At 40.9% G+C, this 22,082-nt stretch overlaps 1 protein-coding gene and 1 long non-coding RNA gene across 6 annotated transcripts in view; one reads left to right on the top strand and one right to left on the bottom strand.

Annotated features, from left to right (window-relative positions):
- Nucleotides 1-22,082, top strand: part of LIMS1 (LIM zinc finger domain containing 1) — a 68,310-nt gene that overhangs the window by 42,602 nt on the left and 3,626 nt on the right. For 3 of the 5 annotated variants that reach the window (XM_058800451.1, XM_058800452.1, XM_058800450.1), the window contains exons 2-8: nt 8,783-8,942; nt 14,152-14,218; nt 16,349-16,469; nt 17,316-17,465; nt 18,657-18,807; nt 19,588-19,680; nt 21,127-21,175. In XM_058800451.1, the coding sequence (XP_058656434.1) occupies nt 8,783-8,942; nt 14,152-14,218; nt 16,349-16,469; nt 17,316-17,465; nt 18,657-18,807; nt 19,588-19,680; nt 21,127-21,175 (791 nt within the window). Of the gene's footprint in view, nt 1-6,323; nt 6,562-8,782; nt 8,943-14,151; nt 14,219-16,348; nt 16,470-17,315; nt 17,466-18,656; nt 18,808-19,587; nt 19,681-21,126; nt 21,176-22,082 lie in introns of those variants that run through there. The other 2 variants (XM_058800448.1, XM_058800449.1) reach the window with 1 other exon arrangement.
- LOC131571927 (uncharacterized) lies at nt 2,668-6,046 on the bottom strand. The gene is made up of 3 exons (XR_009275994.1): nt 5,894-6,046; nt 5,613-5,712; nt 2,668-2,814 (listed from the first exon to the last, which is right to left on the bottom strand). It is a non-coding gene; the product is annotated as an uncharacterized LOC131571927 (long non-coding RNA).

A 22,082-nucleotide genomic window follows, 5' to 3' on the forward strand; every position in this document is an offset into this window, starting at 1 on the left:
GCTGTTCTTTTGGATGATCCCAGCAGAATATTCTTGTGAGGGGTAACTTCTGTATCTTCTTCCCTCAAAAGTGATACAATAGATACTGTAACTGTCCACTGCTGCTTCACTCGAGTTGTTGAGAAAGAAACCATTACTTTTAAAAAACCTGGCAAAAAGGTTTAAAAGAAACCTTGCCAAACCTTCTGCTAGAAAAATGCATGGAAGTCTTCCTTAGCACAAACTGCTACTGAAATTCATTCATGTTTACTTGACAGGTGTGCTACCAGCATGGAATATGGAATAGCTAATAAATGTAAAGTACAAGATTAAGACCTTTAGTTTGCATTACCCTAAATGTTAAGACTGTTGTAATAAAGTCCAAATGCTATTTTGTGTTAGTGTTATTTGTTGACACATTACTCATTATTGAGTGTTAGGAACATAAACTGCTTCTGGTTGTTCTCTTGGCAGTTGAATATTAGGGCTATTATTATTTCATGCTACGTTATTAACTGCAGATGGCTTAGCTGTCTGCCATCCTCTGCAGGTTTTAAAGCCTGGTGATGCTGTAGTGAATGTAGGAAGAGAAAAATGTGAAACTGAAACCTGGAGTGACTAATAATTACAATTTGGTATGTGTATGAGAGAAGAGGAACAGCTGAGATGTTTTCTGTAACACATTGTACTTCTGCTCAAAATTAATTAATTCAGGCAATGAAAAACTTTGCACTTCATCATATAGAAGCTCAAACTAATGAAGGTGAGAAGAGATTATGTTGCTGAAAGTGTAGATTAATAGTAATAAAGTAATAATAAAAGATGTGTGTGATGTGCAGGTTACTAAAGCTGAAGGTCAGTCCTCAGCATGGTGTCTCCAGTGGAGATGTGACTATAATAAGGATGTTGCTGTGGGTGGGAAGCCTGGTTTTGCAGTTCTCTCTGCCCTACAAGGAACTGCAGGGATGTACTGGAAGTCTCTCCTGATTGCTGGGGTGTTACATTGAGTCACAGTATTAATTATAGCTCCTGGATGAACTGCTCAGGTCATAGTGTTCAGCTTGTCAAAACATTGGTTCCACATAGTGCAGGCAGATGACTCAGGCAGAATCAAAGGCTGGCATTTGCCATTATGCTGAGGATTCAGTGGAGGATTTTTGGTCGATGTCAGTGACAGATGACATGAACTGAATATTGGTGCTAGGAAACAATTACCCTAAAGAGAAATATGTTACTGCATCATTTTACAATCATAGAATCATTTAGGCTGTAACAACCTCTTAACGTTATCAAGTCCAACCAATAGCCCATCACTGCCAAATCCACCTCTAAACTATGTCCCCAAGTGCCACATCTACATGTCTTTTAAATAGTTTCAGTGATGTTGACTCTGCTCCACTTCTCTGGGCAGCTTGTTCCAAATGCTTGACACCCCTTTGCATGAAAAAACAAAAAAAAATTAGTGTCCAATATAAACCTCCCTTGATGCAACTTGAGGTTGTTTCTTGTCCTGTCAATTTTTTGGAGCTTGGTGGACTTGATCTTCTCTTTTCAGGTTTGAAAAGATGGTTCTTTTCACAGCAAGTGTCTCAGGGACATTTGATGTGCAGCCACTAGTATAGAGTGGCTGACTGTTTTTATTATTCTTAAATTGGAAATGAGAATGTAAGTGTTGTATGAAATGCATCAGTGGAAATACAGCCTCAAATTCTATAGATTTTGAGGAATTTGGATACAGAATTTGGATGCCATAATGTAGTAGGCACGCAGTTGACTATGCAGGGTGGAAATTTCAAGCATAACCAATAATATGCTGTGTCTCATGCAACACAAAATTATTGGAATTCGTGGGCTTTTCATATATGATACTGTTTGTTTTGTTTTTCCTGTCTGCACAGGATTGAAAGAAACAGTAGTGGGGGAGGAAGAGATGAATGTTTTAAAGAGTACCAAATATCTGTATAGAGAAGTCATTGCTTGGTTTACACAGAGCATGGCTTCATTTGGTAATAGACATAACCAGCAGGAAGAAAACACAATGCTTTGCTGAAATATTACTTATAACAGGGAAATGCTGTAGTTGCACATTGCTCTCCCTTTCTACAAATTCTGTCAGAGGCTGATATTTCACTGTGCCTGAATGACTGATAAACATTGTGTGGGAAGCTGCTGCTTACCTGTCTATTCCAGTTATATTTACTTCCTTATGGAGAGATGGAATGTGAACCTTCTCTGTTTGTGGAGACCAAAGCATTTTTTGGACATGTTTATACTAGAATAAATATATACTGGAGGATATGAAACAACTAGAATTGCCTTTTTGTTTGCCCTGTTTGAACTCCCACCACATAAGCTTAATTATGCATTTTGAGGTGAAGACTAAATAATGAAACTTTCAGGAACACTCAGAATTCACCCGATTTTTACTGCAGTGGTTTCACGAGGGTTTTCCATATTTTTTAACACAAAAAGTAGTTAGAGCAGTGCTGAGCACATGTGAAAATCCTACCTGTAAAATGTGCATTTGAATGATATAAAAGATTCATACCTTTTTTCAAAATGCCTTAGGAGACCAGCTTAACATGGAAAGTATTTTATTGCTTAAGAGATAAACAATTGCAGCAACCAGAACCCAAGAGTGTTTTTAATTTCAATAAAAAACCCCCACAAAAGGTCAACTAGTGCTTTAAAATGTTGGTGCAGAAATCAGAGCAGGGCACTGCAAGCCCACGCGTCTTTTGCAGCCAAACTTCTGTTCTCGGTTGTTCTGTTTTTGCGTGTGAGAGTCACCGCATAGCATCTGTCAATGCATCACTGAAATGAGAGCGCTCGTACCTGCGGGGGAAGGGGTGGGACGCGCTGTGCTGACTCATCCCGCCTGTGCCCGTGTCCCGGCGGGCCGGCGTGCAGCGATATGTCACGATATGTCACGGTGGCACAGAGAGGTGGCCGGGCAGCAGCTGCCTTTGCCAAGCACCTTGTTTGGAGCCGTGGCTGCTCCGCGCACGGCTATTTGTGGCACGGAGCGGAATGCTCCGCGGGCTCGGCTGGCCAGCGAGCCGTCTCTGTAAGAGTCCCTGTGTGCCCCTGGCAGCATGGGCAGCCAGGCCGCAAGGCTGTGCAGGGAGAGCAGCGTGGAGTGAGGCGGCAGTCATCCTTCAGCAAGGATCAGGCACTGCGCCTGGTTTTGCTGTTGTTTACCAAAGCCCTTCTGGTAACCGCAGTGGAACACTTCTCCCTCCCTCTTCCACCGTTTCCTTCAGCACCTTCCCCACCGCCAGTTTTGGCTTCTGATAGGATCCTCAGTGTGCCCAGAGGAGACTGTCTATTTCTTTCATACCTACCTTTTCTAGTTAAACATTCGACTTCTTTTCTCCCTAACACTGCCTTACAACAGGCTGCTTGCTATGTTTTGTCCCATATCCCAAGGAATGCCCTTGGGAAGCTGCTGCTGCAAAACAACCTCTTACATACTTCTCACTCCCCATGGGCAGCTTCACCTCAGAGTAACCTAGAATTCCCTAATGAAAATGCAGTGTATTTTTAAAATGTATTTCAGATCTTGGCAGCATGCCTCCTACAAAATGTCAGAAAAGAGAAGGATGGCCAGCTGCTCCGGATTTGTGGGTTACCAGACCTCCACAGTAGAAGCTGTGTTTTGCTTCAGTAGCATAAAGGACCATTTTAAACTCCTATCAAGCTTGTTCTTGTTTAATGGAAAAAATCAGGAGTCATTCCTCCAGCAGCAATGGTAATATGACTGGAGAACCAGGCAGCTTCTACTTATTGCACATATGGAATCCTATTACTTTGAAGGACTTCTTCCTGACAAAACCTAGGAAGACAAAACCAGGCTTTTTGGATGGACATCTTACTGCACTGACTTGCGGTACTACTTGCTTTGCTACAGCCATGCAGAAGACTGCACAGTAGCAAGCTGAAGAAGCAATTAAATGTTCTCTTGTTGACCAAAGAGGCAGCAGAAGTGACTTCCAACCACATTGGTCACCTGTGGATTTCAGGTTATTGCAAAATTGTAGTAGTCCACTAGGAGAAAGTGTCTACAGGGCACTTTTGATTTGCAGCAGCCTCTTCCCAGGAGAATTGTCTGTGATCTGGGACAAAATATAGGAAAAGAGTTGGGAAATTGTTGAGAAAATAGTGATAAGAGGAAGAGATAGGCTGACTTGCTGTTTATTATCTTAGTGGCTTTGGGCACCTTTACTAATCCTGGGTAAATCAGCATTTTTAGTCCACTGCAGTCAGTCTCACTGAAGATTTTTATACCCACAGAAGCTCAGCACTGACCTGTGCAAAAAGTGTTGGGAAGCAAGAGGAAGAAGAAGAACTGGCATCACTATACCTCTGCATGTTTCTTGGCAGACACTGCACATTTTCATCACTCATGTTTCAGAGAATGCAGAAATCTTTTATTCCAGGAGTGCAGTGGTGCTCTGGCAAGATTTTTGTGGCCTTGGGCTACAACCTGATAATTGCTTCATCTGCAGCTTGCCCCATAACAGATAAAAATAGGGTTTGAGCTGCAGCCAGGCTGTGTCAGTGGTGAGGGTGCAGCCTCCTTAGCCTGTTAGAGCTTGACTCCTGGTAGCTCTGGCATAGGGTGAATAATCATACCTACAGACAGGCAGATGAGGAGGGTCATGCAGCCTGGGTTCCACCTATGCAGGGAAATAGCTTGCCTAGGGGGTTGCTCCTTGTTGAGGGGAAGTGAAGGAAAGACACTGACCGAACCCATTCTACAAATTTGTCAGCAGAAGCAGCAGCATAGGACTGTGTTGGCTGAGCTGCAGGAAGGTGGCTGCTGGCAAGCTCAGGCCTGCATGGACAGTGGCGTGTGGGCTGCTGTATGCTTGCTGAACAAGCTGTCCTAGCTGGTGGTGAGAGATATGGCCAAAAACCATCACCAGCCAGACCCTCTGTGGCAGGTCCTAGGGAAGGTGCAGGTATATTAAGAAATTGTAGCCTTGACTGGACATTCTGTCATATCCTGTGACAGTACAAGAGGAAATGGCCTCAAGTTGTGCCAGGGAAGGTTTAGATTGGAGATCAGGACAAATTTCTTCACGGAAATGTTGTCAAACACTGGAACCGGAAGTGTCCCAAGGAAGTGTTAGCATTACCATCCCTAAAGGTATTTAAAAGATGTGTAGATGTGGCACTTGGGGACATGATTTAATGGTGAATGTGGCAATATTAGATTAATGGTTGTACTCAGTGGTCTTGAGGTCTTTTTCAATCTTAATGATTCTATTATTCTCTGATCTTAGTTCTAGTTTCTCTGTTTGTTCCTGTTACTCATCTCCTTCTTGTCATCCTCTGCTTCCTCATGCCCCCTCACTGACTGGCAGATTCTTCAGCTACCACTGTGCTGTGTGTCACGAGCACAAAGTGCATGCAGTTCTGCAGTTCAACTGATTGCTAACAAGGCTGAGACAGTTCAACACAAAAGTTAGTTGCTCCAGAGGGCTTCCCAAAAGCCTTCCTTTTCTGCAGTTAGGAAGTGCTGGAAGCTGAGTATCCCAGATCTGCCACAAGTACTATGCTTCAAAGAGAGAGAGCTTGAAGGAGTCTGAATTATTAGCTGCAAATCTTACTTCAGTTAGTGTTCTTACCTTGGATTGTTGTTCTAAATGAAGCACATCACTGGAAATAAAGGTTTGGTTTTCCTCCATAAGTGTCCATTATGGCATGCCTGTCAGTTTTGTTAACGGCCTGAGAAACACAACAGAAATGAAACCATCTGCCTGTACCTACCCCTTGTCTGAAGTACTGACAGGAGGAAAGACAGTAAATAGATAAATTCAACACATATGACTTAGAAGACACAAGTGGAGCATTAAAGGTCATTTTTACAATGTAATTAACACACTATGGGCATTAAAGCAATATTTACCTGGAGACAGGAGTCTTCTGTTCCTGCTTTCCACTGTTCCTGGTTTTCCCATGGCAAAATATTGTTGGATTCTGCCTCCATGCCCCCTCAGCAGAAAGAAGCTGCAGCCAAGTTTGGTGGTGATTTTATTTGCTCACATGGCTTACTCACACCAGAGCTCTCCTGGGCAGCTTCTGTCGGCAGCCAGCAGCAAAGAGCATTTCCAGCATCCGAGTTTACACGAGGGCCTGGCAGGGGTGTTCTCCTCTGTGCGCAGCCAGCCTCAGTAAATCTTGGCGTGACAGGCTCGCAGCCCTGCTGCTGAACTTTTAACTTGAAGCTCTAGCAGGGTGCTGAGTAGCTGCAGCTACATGACACGAGCTGTGAAAGTAAATCACTGCGCTGGGAACAAGGGGAAGTCCAGCATATTGTTTTGCAGACTTTGCCTACAGCTTCTTTGCAGTGTAAGGATAGAATATATACACCTGGGAAAGCAGTCAGAGCAAGATGGACTTCCAGCACAGAGCTCAGCCCTTCCCCATCCCAGAGGATGAAGAGGTTGCGTACAAGGTCGCTCCCAATGCTCACAACTCTGCGAGAAATGAAGGCGAGAAACCGGTGTCAAAACTGCAACGTAGGCACAGTGAAACAAAACTCTACAAAGAGTTTTGTGACTTTTATGCAAAATTGTAAGTTTGTTCTGTTCAGCTTTGGGGTGTAACTGCAGTGGCATTACTGGTTTATTGTACATAATGTATTTTATTATCTGGGGCTCAGGCTGTGCAAGCTGTTCTCTCATCCAACCTTTGCCACTGTTCTGCTTGAAACATTGCCAGTTGTAACTGCCAACTAAAATTTGAATTGTTAATTTGAATTTCATCATTAATTGCATCAGAAACTTTTACCAGCAGTAAAAATGGTGTTGGAATTTTTAAAGTAGTCTCTCTGCCTTCAGGTTGTTTGCCACTTATTCTGGGCAAATGGATAAACTGCTTCATTAATGCAGGAGTATTACATACTTCACTAGTTTTACATATATGATGTGCTTCAAAGTGAAGCACTTTTCCCTGAAGAGGTAAACTGTTTTTATTTGGTCCTGAACTTTGTATCATGTTTTTTCTTGGATTACACTTTACATACAGCAGTGCTTAGCATCCTTAATGCTAGAGCGCTGTTGAAGTGGTGATGAAAGATCCCAGTTTCTCTTGTGATTATTCTTAATTTAGATTGATAAGGAGGATGGGGAAATGGTCTGAGGTTTTGCCCCACAGAAAGCATACACAGTCCATGAAGACCATTGGTGAGCTTTATAGTTGATCACAGTTTATGTGTATAGCCACTGCAGTTTGTCCATAGGTCTGTCTGTTATGTATGGGTTAGACCATCCTGCATCTGATCTTCACATGAAATTTGCTCACTCATTTCACTGTGAGGACAGTGGATATTTGGATTGCAGTTGCCGTTTTCCTCATCTGCGAAGATCAAAAGAGAGAGAAAAAAATGTGCCAGCTAATAATAACATGTCAGATGTGACCTTGTGTAGGGCTCTTCTGTGGGACAGAGTAACAAATAGATAAAACACATTCCATTTTGAACCACGTGCTAGGTGTTTGCTTGCTCCCTTGGATGGTGTGCAAGGAATGAATTCAATTCCTGTTGAACATGGTGGGAGCCCAGAGTATCCCCTTGAAGGGATAAGAAGGAAGGCTTGGCATCTTGCAGAGGACTTTGGGCTTTGCACTTACAGGCACAGCATGATAGCTGTATCAAAATGTGTGCATGCATGCACATGTGTTTCAAATAATGTCACTTGTCTAATAACCTTCCAGATAAATTTTGACTCAGTGGTTTTGTAAGCTGACATCACATTGTAATGAAACTAGACCATTGCCCTATATTTGCTCTCTGCTACCACATTTTACTAGCGCAGTGGGATGATCCTGAAAGGCAGAGCTTTGAGAGTCTATATACGAGTGGCAAAATGTTTGCAAAGGAAACATTTTTCTGGCTTTAATTAACTGAAGCACAGCTGTACTGTCTTCTGCAGATGTGGACAGCTACCACGCTGCCATTTTTTTGGTCCTGTGCCTTTGAGAAACAACAAAGGTTGCTGTTTCAATATTTCTTTGCATCCCTGGCATGCGTTTGCCAGCTTTGTTGGCCTGTGTGTTGGTCTCTGTGGGGCAGCCAGAGCATTCCCACCCTACCCCTTGGCCCTGGAGTGGGCTGGCAATGATGAGCTGAACTCCCTGAGATAAACCTTAACAAACCAATCAAAAATCCCATGACTTCAAACCAAATTTGTGAAATTACTTCAAGCTATGCAGAGCTCGTATAAAGGATAGTTATTTAACTACTCTGTTTCTCAGTAATATCTGCCAGACCAGATCCTGCACTTTGTCACATTGTTTATTTAGAGCTCTGAACTAATGCCATTATATATGTGTATTTTAAAATTTATGTATGTATATATTAGAATTAGTTTACAATAAATTGTTTATGTTTTCCTGTGTGATGCCAGTCCTCCATCATTAATATTTGCCCTTGTTTTCAGTAATATTAATGTATATCATAATTTTAATAGTACTTTGAATTGCCTTTTTTCATCATAAGAAATCTGTAACTGTGTCTGCAGTGACAATGTTTCTGTTTGTGGTTTTCAGTTAGTTAGAGTGTATCACAGGGATTTTGTTTCTAAAGAGTTAGAGAGCAGGGAGAAGTGATAGCTTTATTTCGAGGAGATGCCACAAGCCATGAAGTTCATTGAAAAACTTATGTTGAGCAGCTTAGCATTAGAGTGATGCAGTTTGGCCTGGTGAGGGGGGGTGGAGACCCACAACCAGTGTTGCTGTCTATTTGGGCTAATTTTCTTTTTTTTTTTTTTTTTTTTTTGTTTCTTTTGAATGACAGCAACATGGCGAACGCTCTTGCCAACGCCATCTGCGAGCGCTGCAGGGGGGGCTTTGCCCCTGCCGAGAAAATTGTCAACAGCAACGGTGAGCTGTACCACGAGCAGTGCTTCGTCTGCGCCCAGTGCTTCCAGCAGTTCCCCGAGGGGCTCTTCTATGAGGTAAGCAGGGCAGAGGAGCCCTCCCATCCCCCCTCTTGAGCCTTCATTCCCATGGCAGAAGTAGCTACAGGCAGGTGGATAGCTTAGAAAGTCCCATGGGACGATCTGGGCTCTGAAAGTGTCTGCCCAGGAAAGGGAGAAAAAAAACCAGGAGCATTTCTGTGCTAATTTGGAGGACATCAATGTATATAAAGTTCTTTAAATGTGCACCTCAGGGTTATCAGCGCTGAGAAAAAAATTCCTGGAGATCTTTTTCTCAGCGCAAATTTTTTCCATGAAACTTGTGAATCTGATGTATCATACCAGAAATACATAGGAAACATACTTCTTAGAGAAAGTTATATAGAGGGAAATCCCCTCATCCTGTGGTCCATAGGAAGTTTGTCACTGAGTTGAGTGAGTCCAGCTTGGCATTGGAAAAGGGATGATCTGTATGTGAGCATGCTTTGATCCAAACCAGACAGGGCCAGTGTAAGATCAACTCTTAAGTTTAACAGTCTAGAGCATTCAAAATTATCAGTTCTTAACACACTTTCAGGGGTTTAAGACCTGATCACAATAATATTTCTCCAGGTTTATTTTCCTCAGCTTAGGAGGGTATTTTGGAACAGGTTTCATTTTCTTTTACATTTCTCCATTGTGTGAATTCAGAATGTGGCTCAGCACAAAGTGGTAGTGAAAGCTCTAGACTGGTTCATAAAATACAAAGTGATTAGTATAGGGAACCATAGATGGTGTCAGTCAGGGAATTACTGTCAGAGAGATAAGGCTCTGCTCGAGGAGCTTACAATCCATTTTAGGGTAGCAGTTACAGGATTTGTGTCATATGATGATCTGAAAAGGAAAATGAGCAGAGTGTAAAAAGAACAATTCTGTGCTCTCACATACAGGTGTCATCCTTTGGCAAGAGCACAATAGTTTATCTTCCATAGAAGCATTTCTGATTTTACAGAGCTGTGTTATATGGTGATGAGGAGAGGCTGAGGGAGGAGTGTGGATTGCAAAAGAGACTGGCTAAGGGGATTCCTGGGGATTTGCTTTTTCTCACCTTGTTTGAGGATCAAAAGGCTCTAGGGATAGTGTTACACAAATTGTAGTAAATTAGCCTCTAGTGTTCTATAAGACATCAAAAGCTGAGCTGCAAGGCAGAATTAATTAAATAGAAACAAAAGAACACCCCTCTAGATACTTAACAAGTTGCATTACAGTTGTTAATATATACTGAGCTGACTCGGGAAAGAGTTCATCCTGACACGTTAAAACCTGAGGCAAATGTAAAGCGATAGGAATGTTTCAAAACTAAAATATTTGTATTTATGTTCATAAAATTGTCTTAAACCAATAAAATGTATTTTCTCTTAATAATTAATACTTTTTTCATTCTTTTTGTGACTCAAAAAACAGTAAGTGATTCTAGGGACCTCTTTCAGAAAGTGGAATGGTCCTTAAAGATAAAAGTTTGGGAAATCATGCTCTAGGCAGCCTGTATCTTCTGGAGGAGACTACAGCAGAAAAAAAGTCTGACTTTTGGACATAGTTCAGGAGTGTTGCAATCTCTCTGTGTTGCTCATGGGTGGCCATACCTGAATCTCTGTGGTAGAAGAGGCAAGTATCCTAGTGGTGCTTAGGTACACTGGATGTAGGCGTTTTGCTTCCTACTGCTACCTTGTTAACATTCATATTCAGGATGACTGGTCTTTGAGCACTCTCTTACTGAAACATGCTGCTCTCAAGACAGTAAGTCAGAAGTGAGTGCCAGTAGATTGTCCCAGGAATTAAAATAACACTGTGTGCTAAACATGTTTTGGCTAATGTTGCTAGGGGGTTTTTTTCAGGCTAGGTACCCTGAGAAATGTTGCATGGAAAGTGGAACGTTTCAGTTATGGATAGATACTTTTTGCCACAATTATTACACAGGTAAAATAACATTGGATAGGCTGAGGGTGTTGGGCCTGTTCAGACTCAAGAAGAGACGACTGAGAGGGAACCTCATCAATGTATATAATTATCTGAAGGGAATATGTCAGAGGAGGAAGACATGCTCTGCTTGGTGGTGCCAAGCAATAGGACAAGAGGCAACAGGCAGAAGTTGATGCACAGGAAGTTCCACCTGATCAGGGGAAGAACTTCTTTACTGTGCATTGGTACAAGTTGCCCAGAGAGGTTGTGAAGTCTCCCTCGCTCAAGATACTTAAGAATCATCTGGGTGCAGTTCTGTGCAGTGTGTTCTAGGATGACCTTGCTTGAAGAGGGAGGTTGGAGCAGATGATCCCACCTCCAACGTGACCCATTCTGTGAGAGGCAGGAAAGCCCTGAGCAGGTAGAAGGTGGGCTTAGCTTGGTGAGTGCTCAGGAGTGCCTGACAGTGCTCAGAGAACTTGAGATAATCTGTATCACTGTCAAGAAAAACTCTGACTGGAGAAGAAGTGCAGAAAGCACATCTTCCTCAGACTGGCTTAATGCACTTTTTGAGAGGATGGCTGTGTTTGAAGGTGTGGCCAGGTAATGTGTTTTTCTGAGCAGGTTCTGTGGGTAAACACAGGCATTGTTGGTTGCCCAGCATGAGCTTGTGTTTACTCTGTGCCTGGTTTAGCTAAGCTAGTATTTCTTGGAAATGATTTCCAGCTCTTAGCAATTAGGAAGGCAAATATTGTTCCCCTGCCTATTGCAAGCCTTGCAGGGTTCCCCCAGTTAGTCATTAAGCTGCTTATCACACTTGCTGTCAAACACTGCCATGATAAGCCTTCACACTGTGTTCCACGGGTGGGGGTGGAGCTGGTCAGGTCTCCTGTGCTGCAGGGCTGATCTCGGGGCTGCCTTGCAAGCCCCCCCATCAGCACAGCTCGCTGTGTGCAGCACTGGAGCCAAGTCACTCACAGGCACAAGTGGTGCCCATCCCCTGGTTAGAGTCTGCACAGCATAGCAGGGGTTTTGTGGATGGCCTCTTGTATTAGAAATGATAGTTTGGATTCCTGAGACCTGCATGCCTAACGTTGCACAGAAACTGTGGGTATGGTGTATTTGATTTGTGCTTCAGTTTGCTCAGTAACATCATTTTAGCAAGGTTTTTTTATGCACTCAATCTAAACAAAAATTAACACAAGTAGATTCCAGTAGAGTTCTCTGTTCTTTGCTGTTGGGTGTGAAGTGGTAGCAATTCTGGTCTGCTTCTACTCCACCACCTGGAAGATGTGTATTCCCTAGAGCTGCTATTGTAGAATTTCTCTACAGGTAGCAGTGCACAGTCCTCTACTAATGGCAGAACAGATGTTCATGTTTGTTTCCATTCTCGAGTATTTTCTTAAAATGGTTTTTACCAAAAGCTGCCTTAGAGAAACAATCTCTAAAGTCTCAGTTTTTGTGCATGACTTTCCACTTAAGTTAGCTAAAAACATGCAGGTAAGCTGGAGGTTATTTCACAGTGAGATGTTTTATGCAGGGCCATTCACCTCATGGACCTTCAGCACACAACAGTGAAACACTTACTTCTAAACTATGTACTGTAAGGTTTGTTACAGAAGCTGAAGGCTTTCTGTGATAATAACTGCTGGGTCATTCACAAAGGGCAGCACAAAGGAGCAGAGGTTGAAAATAGAAACAAGACTGAATGGAAACCAACCTACCTGACAAAAACAAAGAGCAAAGAGGGGAAGAAAACCTGTTTGGTCTGTTCAGATCAACATGTGGTGGCTTTGAAATCCAAGCAAACCTAAGCATCCCCCGGTGGACCACCTGTTTCAACAGATCAGGAAGCTTTCAATTTTTTTTTCTGTTTGGAAAGGATTTTATCATGCAGGAAGCAAGCACAATTCACAATGAATGAGTAATTTCCATTACTCCTTGAGAAAGTAATAGCCCTGTATCTCTCAAATATTATTTTTTTTTAATTAAAAAGTAATCTGTTTTAGAGTATTACACTGGAATAACACTTGATAAATTTCTGACAGAGACTTCTGAAAAGGTCTGTACTGGATTAATGTATTTCTGTTCCTAATAGGTGCAATTCAGGTTTGGCACAGGAATTTTCTAACCATAAATATCTAGTGAAATGTTTTATTAGATCCCCATCCTCCCAGCTGCAAAAGTATTTATTATATTTATATTATATTAGAATCTTGCCATTTCATATTATACAACAGGTGATCTTGAACCACATTTCTCTGTTTTCTGTCTATGCACAAATACTTACTTTATGGGTAGTATTTTACGCTACTCACTTAGTTTTGTCTTAGGCCCAGTGAAAAGAAAGGAGCAAGGTTTCCTGCTGTCCTCCTTGTTCCACTGTTTAAACTGAGACATTCAAATCCAAACATTTTATAGCATACCTGATATGTCTACCTGGTTTTGACATGCTCATTGGCATTTGTGTCTAATAATAATGGTGCCTGAAGGTATCTAAACATTTCCCTTCATTTCAGCACATATTTGCCTACATGTTTTTACATATTCATTGGCTAAGCTACTAATGCAGTGCTGTTGAATCTTTTTATTCCATATGGATTTTTTTTCAATGGGAGCTTGAACTGTAGCTGAACTTACATAAGCTGTGATAAAATTCAAATCCCTTAAAATAAATTTAACTTGATCGATGTAGTGAACTTTACTCTTTAATATTTGGACTTGAGTATTTTAAGGATCTTTCCCAACCTAAATGATTTTATGATTCTATGAAATAAACATCATGAAGGAAAACGCTTATTTTCCTTCATGTTTTGGCTGAACTGCTTCATAAATTGCAAAGATTTCTGCCCCTGTGTGTTCTTCCTACCCCAACCTCCACCCTCTGGTATGCTGGGTCATTCTGGCAGGAAATGTAGAATGAGGAAGACATCAAATAGGTTTGAGGAAAATGCTTCTCCCCTCCTGCTGGCCAATACTGTTTGTTAGCTAATTTTCTGCTCAGAATGTGTTTGGTTGCTTCAGTTTCAGTAGTCTGTCAGAATTCAGATGTCTCTTGTGATGTAAATGGGTGACGGAAAACGCCTTACACTCTCAGCAGTACTGGAGAAATGGTGTGCTATTAACACTACATGCTAACTAGTAGGTGAATTAAGGTGGGTGGGTGTAATGCCTAGCACATGTAGCTCATGGTCTGGTTGCTTTTGCTCAGCCCCTCTTGTTTTACTACCTAATTGTATCTGGAAACACAATAGACTGTTACTGCATTTTATGTTAAGTGCCAGTTCCTCATCCCTCTTTCTATTTTCAGTTTGAAGGGAGGAAGTACTGTGAACATGATTTTCAAATGCTTTTTGCCCCTTGCTGCCATCAATGTGGTAAGTTTTAAGGTGAAATACTTCACACTGATCACAAATGGGAGTGTCACTGGGGGAAGCTGTGCTGCCCTTGTATCTGTTTCCTGGGAGGTGCTTGTGTTCAGCTGAGCATCTGTACTTCAGGAATGAGCTGGACTTCAGGCAAACTGGCGAGTTGCTTTTTCTAAAGGTCATAAACCAGTAGGATTTAAAATATTTTTTTAATAAATAATTTTTAAATAAAGTTATTTTAGTAAATAATTTAGCTGTTGAGCCAATGATCCAATGCACAGACCATTCATAAATTGCATATACAATTGCATATGCAATTATATATAATACTCGTGATTATTTATATCTGTACATCTCTAGGTGCTGACATTTGTCCCTTCTCATGTAGCTGAAACCATGCAACAAGACTTTGTCATCTGCTTTGACTTTTGTAGCCCAGCTGTGCTGTCCTACTTCACAGAACCTGAGACAATATTCATCATCTAGTGTTATAATCAAGTGATGGTCAGCTGGACCCTGCTGATTTTTTTGAAACATACCTTTCAGGCTTCAGTGTCTAATGTCAATCCTACATGATACTGAGAGCTGCTTTTTATTTGCCACTGTTGATGTAGATTCTTGTGCATCTGCTGCATTGTAATCACTTGCATGTTTTCTTTTTCCCCTGTGTGTGGCACATTTTGGTGGGCCATAGCTGGGAAGTTATTATTTGGCTATTTCCTAAACTGCTCTAGAAGCCCTTGTGTTTCTTTGGCACCTTTGGCAAGGTGCTAAAGCTTTAATTTATCTCAGTGAGGCCTTTCCTTTTGTGGAGGGAGGTGTTGATGCTAAGGGAGGTGTTGACCAAGGGAGAGGGAAGCAGATGCTATGGAACTGTGAATTTAAGGCTGCATATGTGAACAAGCAGAAGAAGAGGAAGAAATGAGTTGGTGGCAATTTGTGAGGAGCTATGCTATCTCCAGGATTTCTCCTGCACAGTTGGCACAGCTCCACCTTCTCCTATCCTCTCTCCTAGTATTGCCAGCTCCCTTAAAACATCATCAAGGTCCTGCCCAGAGCTGGGCTTTTCCACTGCTTGTACTTAATAAACACAGACAAAGTCATTGGGGCTGTTGTCAGAGATGGGGCCTTGAGCATTCCTGGCATGTCTGGAGTCCATTGGATTTGTTCTTGCAAAGCCATGACTTCATGGGGATGCTACAGAGTAGCATGCTGGATGTTGTCATCCACACCTTTACCTGCCTGAGCACTCCCCTTTGGCAGCCATTGGAGCTGTAACCAAAGCCAGAGCTCAGCCTCTGAGAGCACTGGGAAGCTGAGCTCCCAACACATTTTGCACTGCTCAGAACCCCTGTTACACTGTCCATCAGCATAGAGAACAATCAGTGTGTGACTGTACTGCACATGACATCACATGTCAATCACATGTGGTGGACATCACTCCACTGCCTGTGCAGTACAGTCATACTGCATGCACAACACTACTTCTCACATTTTTTTAATGCCTTATGGGGCAGGACTCCTTGTGGTAGGTCAGAAGTTGCGTGTGTTGGATTGACTGTTCTGCAGCTTCACTGCACCTTTGCATTTGGACTCCATGGGAGTTTTTTTGCAGGATATTCACAGCCACCCAAGTTCAGTTCTGTTGTGCTTTGAGTATAGAATACCTTCAAGTCCTAGTGGAGTAGAAACCTCTGCTATGTACGTGACAAATTAACATTGTCATACTCTTAAAGAAGGGAAGGAGAAAAATGATTAGGACACAAGAAAGCACTTACTGTATTAAGTACTCCATCAATTTCCTCATAGCTTGAGAACAGATAAGTAAAACCAGTGAAGGGACCAAAATAGGATTATTGCAGGGAGAAGGTGGAGTGTGCATGTTGAAGGACTTGTACATAAATAGCAGAAGGTCCTCTACCAGCAAAAATGTTTTCTTTTAACCCATAACAAAAAACAAAAAACAAACCCAGATTTCCAGGGTTTGGAATCAGAACTGTGATATTGAAAGCAATGTGTCCTACCAGATTTTGGGGTAAGGAAAGGAATGATGATTGTAGTCATTAGTGATACATTTGTGAGTTACTTTTAAGTTTGTCTAGTATGGTGTTTTACATGCCGGTGTTGTGTTTCTTACAGGTGAGTTCATTATTGGTCGTGTTATTAAAGCCATGAACAATAGCTGGCATCCAGAGTGCTTCTGCTGTGATATCTGCCAGGCAGTATTGGCTGATATTGGATTTGTCAAGAATGCTGGCAGGTAAATCTCCACCCTTCCTTCTGTTAACTGGTCATCAATTAAATGAACTAATAGTGGGACTGAGAGGTTTTGGTTCCTGAGGCTTTCCAGCTCGAATGGAGCATCTGAAGTATTTTTTGTGATATGGTCTAATCGGGCATCACAAAACCACAAGATCTTAAAAATACTGACATTTTGCCTGCTTCAACAGCAAGTTTCACGGCAAACATTTTCTTTACCCAGTGACCTTTTGGGATCATTGTTATCTGTAATAAGAGAGTAAACTTTCAGATAAAGAACCATTGTATTTTTTTTATAAAAATGTTTACTTTCTTTTTCCAACTTGGTTCTTCAATTTTGGTCTAGTTTGGCACCATATTTAATAACAATTGCTTAATGTTCAGTTGGACCCTTCACATAGCAGGATATTTTTGCCATCTATGATCAAAAGAATGTTTTACATGTGTATTATATGGCCATTGGCTTCTTATGTATAATACAATATACAGAATTATCTACAGAAGGAGAACCTGTGTGCTCATACAGCTTCTAATCTAAATTTTTAAGATTTTGAAAATAAAACATTAATCAACAAGAATCTATAAGAAACCTTGTTTTCTGTGTTTCAATACAGTTTTAACTCAGCTGAAGAAATGATACCCCTGTGGTGACAGAAAATTAAATGATCACCTGGAACTTGGGCAATCATTTTGGTGCTTTGAACTTGGTTTGTCTTAGCAAGGAAGTTGTTTTAACAAGACTCAAAAAAGAGCTGATAGAATTGAGGTTCTGAGAGATTTTTGGTTTATATTTTGCACTGTAGTACCTGGTAGCAATGCTTACCTCTCTTTTTTTATGCCATTTCAGACATCTCTGCCGTCCTTGCCATAACAAGGAAAAAGCCAGAGGCCTGGGAAAGTACATTTGCCAGAAGTGTCATGCTATTATTGATGAACAGCCTCTCATATTCAAAAATGATCCTTATCACCCTGATCATTTCAACTGTGCAAACTGCGGGTAACCTGAGTTCTGCAAGGGGAAACAGGAAAATGCTGGCCTTATTTGCTTTAAATTAAAGTGGAAACTTGTCCTGTACAACTGACAAGAGGGGGTGGGGTTTGGATGTCTTGTGGCCAGATGTGTATTACTGCTTTTGGCTTGTGGTGTTCAGACAACAGCTGACCTACTGGGGAATAAAGAAAGATTGGACCCTGCAGGACAAGGCAGTACCTTACAAAATACCAAGTACTGGCACAGTTATCATGTCTATAGTAGTGAAATGATAGCTTACCATTCTGCTAAGAAGTGGCTCTTTTTTGTTGCTTGAATTACTATCTTGCCTATGTTTTTTTCTTTTTTTAGTTCAACGGCATCCAAACTTTGTTCTCTCTTTTTAAAGCCTGTCTGTTTTAGAAGCCTTCTCCCATCTCATTTTATCATCTTCTGCAAGTGCAGCTCATGAAATTGCACCTTTCTACATCCTGCACTTATGCAGAGATGAGCATTGGAGCATGGAGCATTGTAGGACATAGCATGGATTCTTAGTTTATTTCTGCTGCAAAGGAAGCTACTATCTCAGTGCCACAGCAAAGGCTGATTTGAATAACAGTATGTAGTGTTACATCAGTGGCAACCAGTTGAGAATCTTTGTGATTACAGTCCCTTTTAAGGTTTAGCTTAAGGTTCTCAGTATCTAGCCATGCAAATTACTAAAAAGTAGAGTTTATAAGATTCTGCAACAGGAAGTGAACAAGTCTAGCTCATGTGGGTCTGTAGTTCTCTTTCCCTGAAGTTTGATACAAGGAAAATGTAACTAGATATAGAGGACTGCATAGCTGCATTTTACTTTCAGTTGCAGTTATGCAAATCTAAAATAAACTGGTGATAAGTGCCAGAATATAAACCAAACATGTTCAGCTTTCACACACAGATTTGTGCTGCTTAAGCAGAATGACACAAGGGCAGTAGCTGTTTCCAGAGGGACTCACTGCACCTTGCTTTGCAGCCTGTTCTCAGCTTACTGAGATCAGAGCTGAACTGTGTTGAATTGTGTTATATTTGATGCTGCTGCGTTACTGTAGTAAAAATATAATTGCTAAAGCAAATGCTGATTTTTTTTTTCACTTTTCACTTGAGAGTAGAAACTCTCAAGAGTTGACATTTTTGAGTGCCTTTATTCATGCTCTCAATTCATCAACTTCTGAACAGGAAGGAACTTACTGCTGATGCTCGTGAGCTGAAAGGAGAACTCTACTGCTTACCCTGCCATGACAAAATGGGTGTCCCCATCTGTGGGGCTTGTAGGAGACCAATTGAAGGCCGTGTGGTGAATGCTATGGGCAAACAATGGCACGTGGAGGTAAACATAAGATGCTAAATGATCTCTCTTACAAATGTAAACTGTAGCATATTTATCTGTGATTTTTCTGTTCAATTTCAATGAAAGGATTCTCAGAGTTTGCAGCAATGATTATAAATGCCTTCTCCAAATCCCTCTTCCACCTTACTGTGGCTGGTCTTCCACTGTGAAATAGGAATTACTTGTCTATCACCTTAAAGAGAGCTTTGACTGTGGAACTAAAATCAGTAATTCAAAGGAAGCCCAGCAAGGTCCTTACAAAATAAAATTTCAGAGCTCAAAGCAGTACATGTGGAGAAGCAGTCAAATCTGTGCCAACCATGTTACTAAGCATCATAATACCCCTAGGTACATATTTCTCTAACAGTTCATGTGAGAGTTCATATTTCAAGACCACATACAAGATTTAGTTCCACATCTTGCATTTTAATTAGATAAATTGTTTATTTCTTCTGTTGTTTTGAAAAAATCTCCTCTAGGAAATGCTTTCTTCACAAGGGTATAATGATAATGCCAATTATTTAACAACTCTTAATTCTGTTCATTGATAAAAATTGAGACTCTATTGCTTGAAATTGTTTTGTAACTTTTAGATTGAAGACATTAAAAGAATTAATATTTTAATGGCCTAAACGTAGAAACAAAAGTTTTAACTCTGCTTTTCAAGATGGCTTAGTAGACTTCAGCCATGTTCAAGTAGTGGACATGGTTATTTTGCTTTCCAGAAAAAATAACGTTACTTCCAAAAGATAAAAAAATGTATTGTAATTTTCTTTGTAGCATTTTGTTTGTGCAAAATGTGAAAAACCATTCCTGGGTCATCGTCATTATGAGAGAAAAGGCTTGGCATATTGTGAAACCCACTACAATCAGGTAAGGTTGCATATTTTTTAAATGGCATTAATTGGTAAACTCACAAATAGGTTTTATTAGATACAGATGGAAAGACATGGACATTCTTCTGTTTTGTTAAAAGCACCTCTGGATGTAATGGCAATTAGCATGCTCTGTTGCATTTAATTATAGAGGTTTCCCTATTCATCTGTGGAGCATAAAAAAAGAAAACTGCAGGTATTTCACAAAGGCTGGCCAGGACAATCAGCATCAAGTTGTTCTTCGAGCTTAGTGGTACTTAAATAGAGCTGTTACAGAGCTTTGACGTGTCTGTGGATCAGAGCAGCTAATGACAAGTAATCTCTCCTAAGAAAATAAAGATTATTTTTTAATCTTTATTAAAAACGCAACTCACTAACTGCGTTTGGAGGCCCCAGTGAGTGCTGTGGGTTTCCCTGCAGCTGCTGCTCTAAGACACTGTGTGTCGATGTGTGCTCCTGCTCAGTCATTAGGCTAATAAAGACTTCCAAGACTAAATTTGTCAGAAGACACCCTCTAGTGACCACTTGCATTTATGTAGAAGTTACATGTGGCAGCACCACTCCTCTCCAGACACCCTTGGATGGGGAGCCACCCCACCATACACGGACATATTTTTCTTTGGAAGCCATCTGTGTCATGTCACATTCACCTCCCTTGCCTTCATAAATACCTGAGAGGGTTACACCTGGGAGTTGTATGGCATCTGCTAATTACAGATGGACTCTTAATTGGTCATTAGTGATGAAGGGCAGATGATTGGTGCTGGCACACTTGCAGACTGTAAATGCTGTGACGTTCACAGTAATAGTGTTGCAGCTGGGATGGGCCAAGTCTGTGCACCAGAAAGAGCTGTATGTAGAGTGGATGTCTTTTCTGAGGTTAACTACTACAGTAAAAAAACATACATACATGAAGTTTTTGGCACTTCTTATTATATTGTGGACAAAGGTTAAGCCTGGAAAAAGAATTTTTTTTTTTGTCTGAAATTTTCCTTTTTTTTTAATAAAGATAAAATGTTCTTACAGTTACAGCAATGCATTATTTTAGTCATGCATGTTAGTCCAAATGTTACATTTTCTGGTTAGTAACCATATGTACATGACACCATTTTCTGGTTAGTAACCATGTGTACATGACACCAACTGCTGTATTTCAAATCTTCAGGATTAGAGAAATCTTGAAACAAAACAAAATCATACTTACAGAGAATCAAAGGCAGATAAATGTTTTCATCTTTAATATTATCATGACTTTTTGTGATGAGATGATGCAAAATGTCCTTGGAAAACCAAACCAGACTTGCCAGCATTCTCTTTATTTCACTGGAACAAACAGGAAAGCGATTGTGCCCATCAGCTGAAACAGAGTTGTTTTATTAGTTTGATAAGTTACCTTCAATAAAATCATTATATTAAAAATTTATTACTTCTCTTTCCTGTTCAGCTGTTTGGTGATGTTTGTTTCCATTGCAACCGTGTGATTGAAGGAGATGGTAAGCACTTCTCTGTTTCCTTAAGGTTCCTTTTTGATGGAAGTTCTCTTTAGAAGTGAAAGTAAGGGGGAAGCAGCCCAGTTTTCATTAAAACAAAAACAGATGATCTCTTGACCAGAAATTAATTTAGAGCTGATTAGTCAGAGACCAAACGGTAGGAAAGCCTAACATCATTTCATGATGGTAGAAGACCACCCCATGGCCAAAGAGAACTGTGAAACCCCTTAGTGACAGTAGAGGCCAGGGATGCTGGAAGATGCTCAGAAGTCACTTCCTGCCACACCACCTTCAAAAAAGAACACATGCAAGGGTAAGCAGGAGCATACAGGCATCTCCACAAATGAATTTGTGACTCATGAGCCAGATTTGAAAAATATTTAGATACTAAAAGACATAGGTGGGCACTGTTAGGAATTTTTTTTTAAATGCCTTGTTCCCATTATGTCAGTTTGAATCCTGGAGATATTTACCTATCTATTTCAAGCACCTGTCTTTTGAAAATCTAGGCTTATGATAATGTCACAAAACCAGGAATGATCATACTTGGAAATATATGTCCTGTAAGGAAGAACTGCAAGTAATGTGTTTGGTTTGTTATTGTTTCATTGGGGTTTTTGGGAGAAGGAGGTGGGTTTGAGGGTTTTTGTGGGTTTTTTTTGATAACTAGCTCTGATAAAATACCAAAAGCAAATTATTCTACCTGAAATAATGTGGCATTATATGCCTATTTATCCTGTTCAAAGTGAATACTATGTTAGCTTCATTTAAGCCAAAGGCATTAGCAAAGCAGGAGCAAGCTTCTAACATTCAAAAAGACACATAAACTAGTTTATAGTGATGTAACTATAAGGTAAGACATGCATCCTGTAGATGTGCTTTCCCTGGATTGCACTATGCCTGCAGAATG

Source organism: Ammospiza caudacuta, chromosome 2, assembly GCF_027887145.1.
Source record: "Ammospiza caudacuta isolate bAmmCau1 chromosome 2, bAmmCau1.pri, whole genome shotgun sequence".
Taxonomy (NCBI): domain Eukaryota; kingdom Metazoa; phylum Chordata; class Aves; order Passeriformes; family Passerellidae; genus Ammospiza; species Ammospiza caudacuta.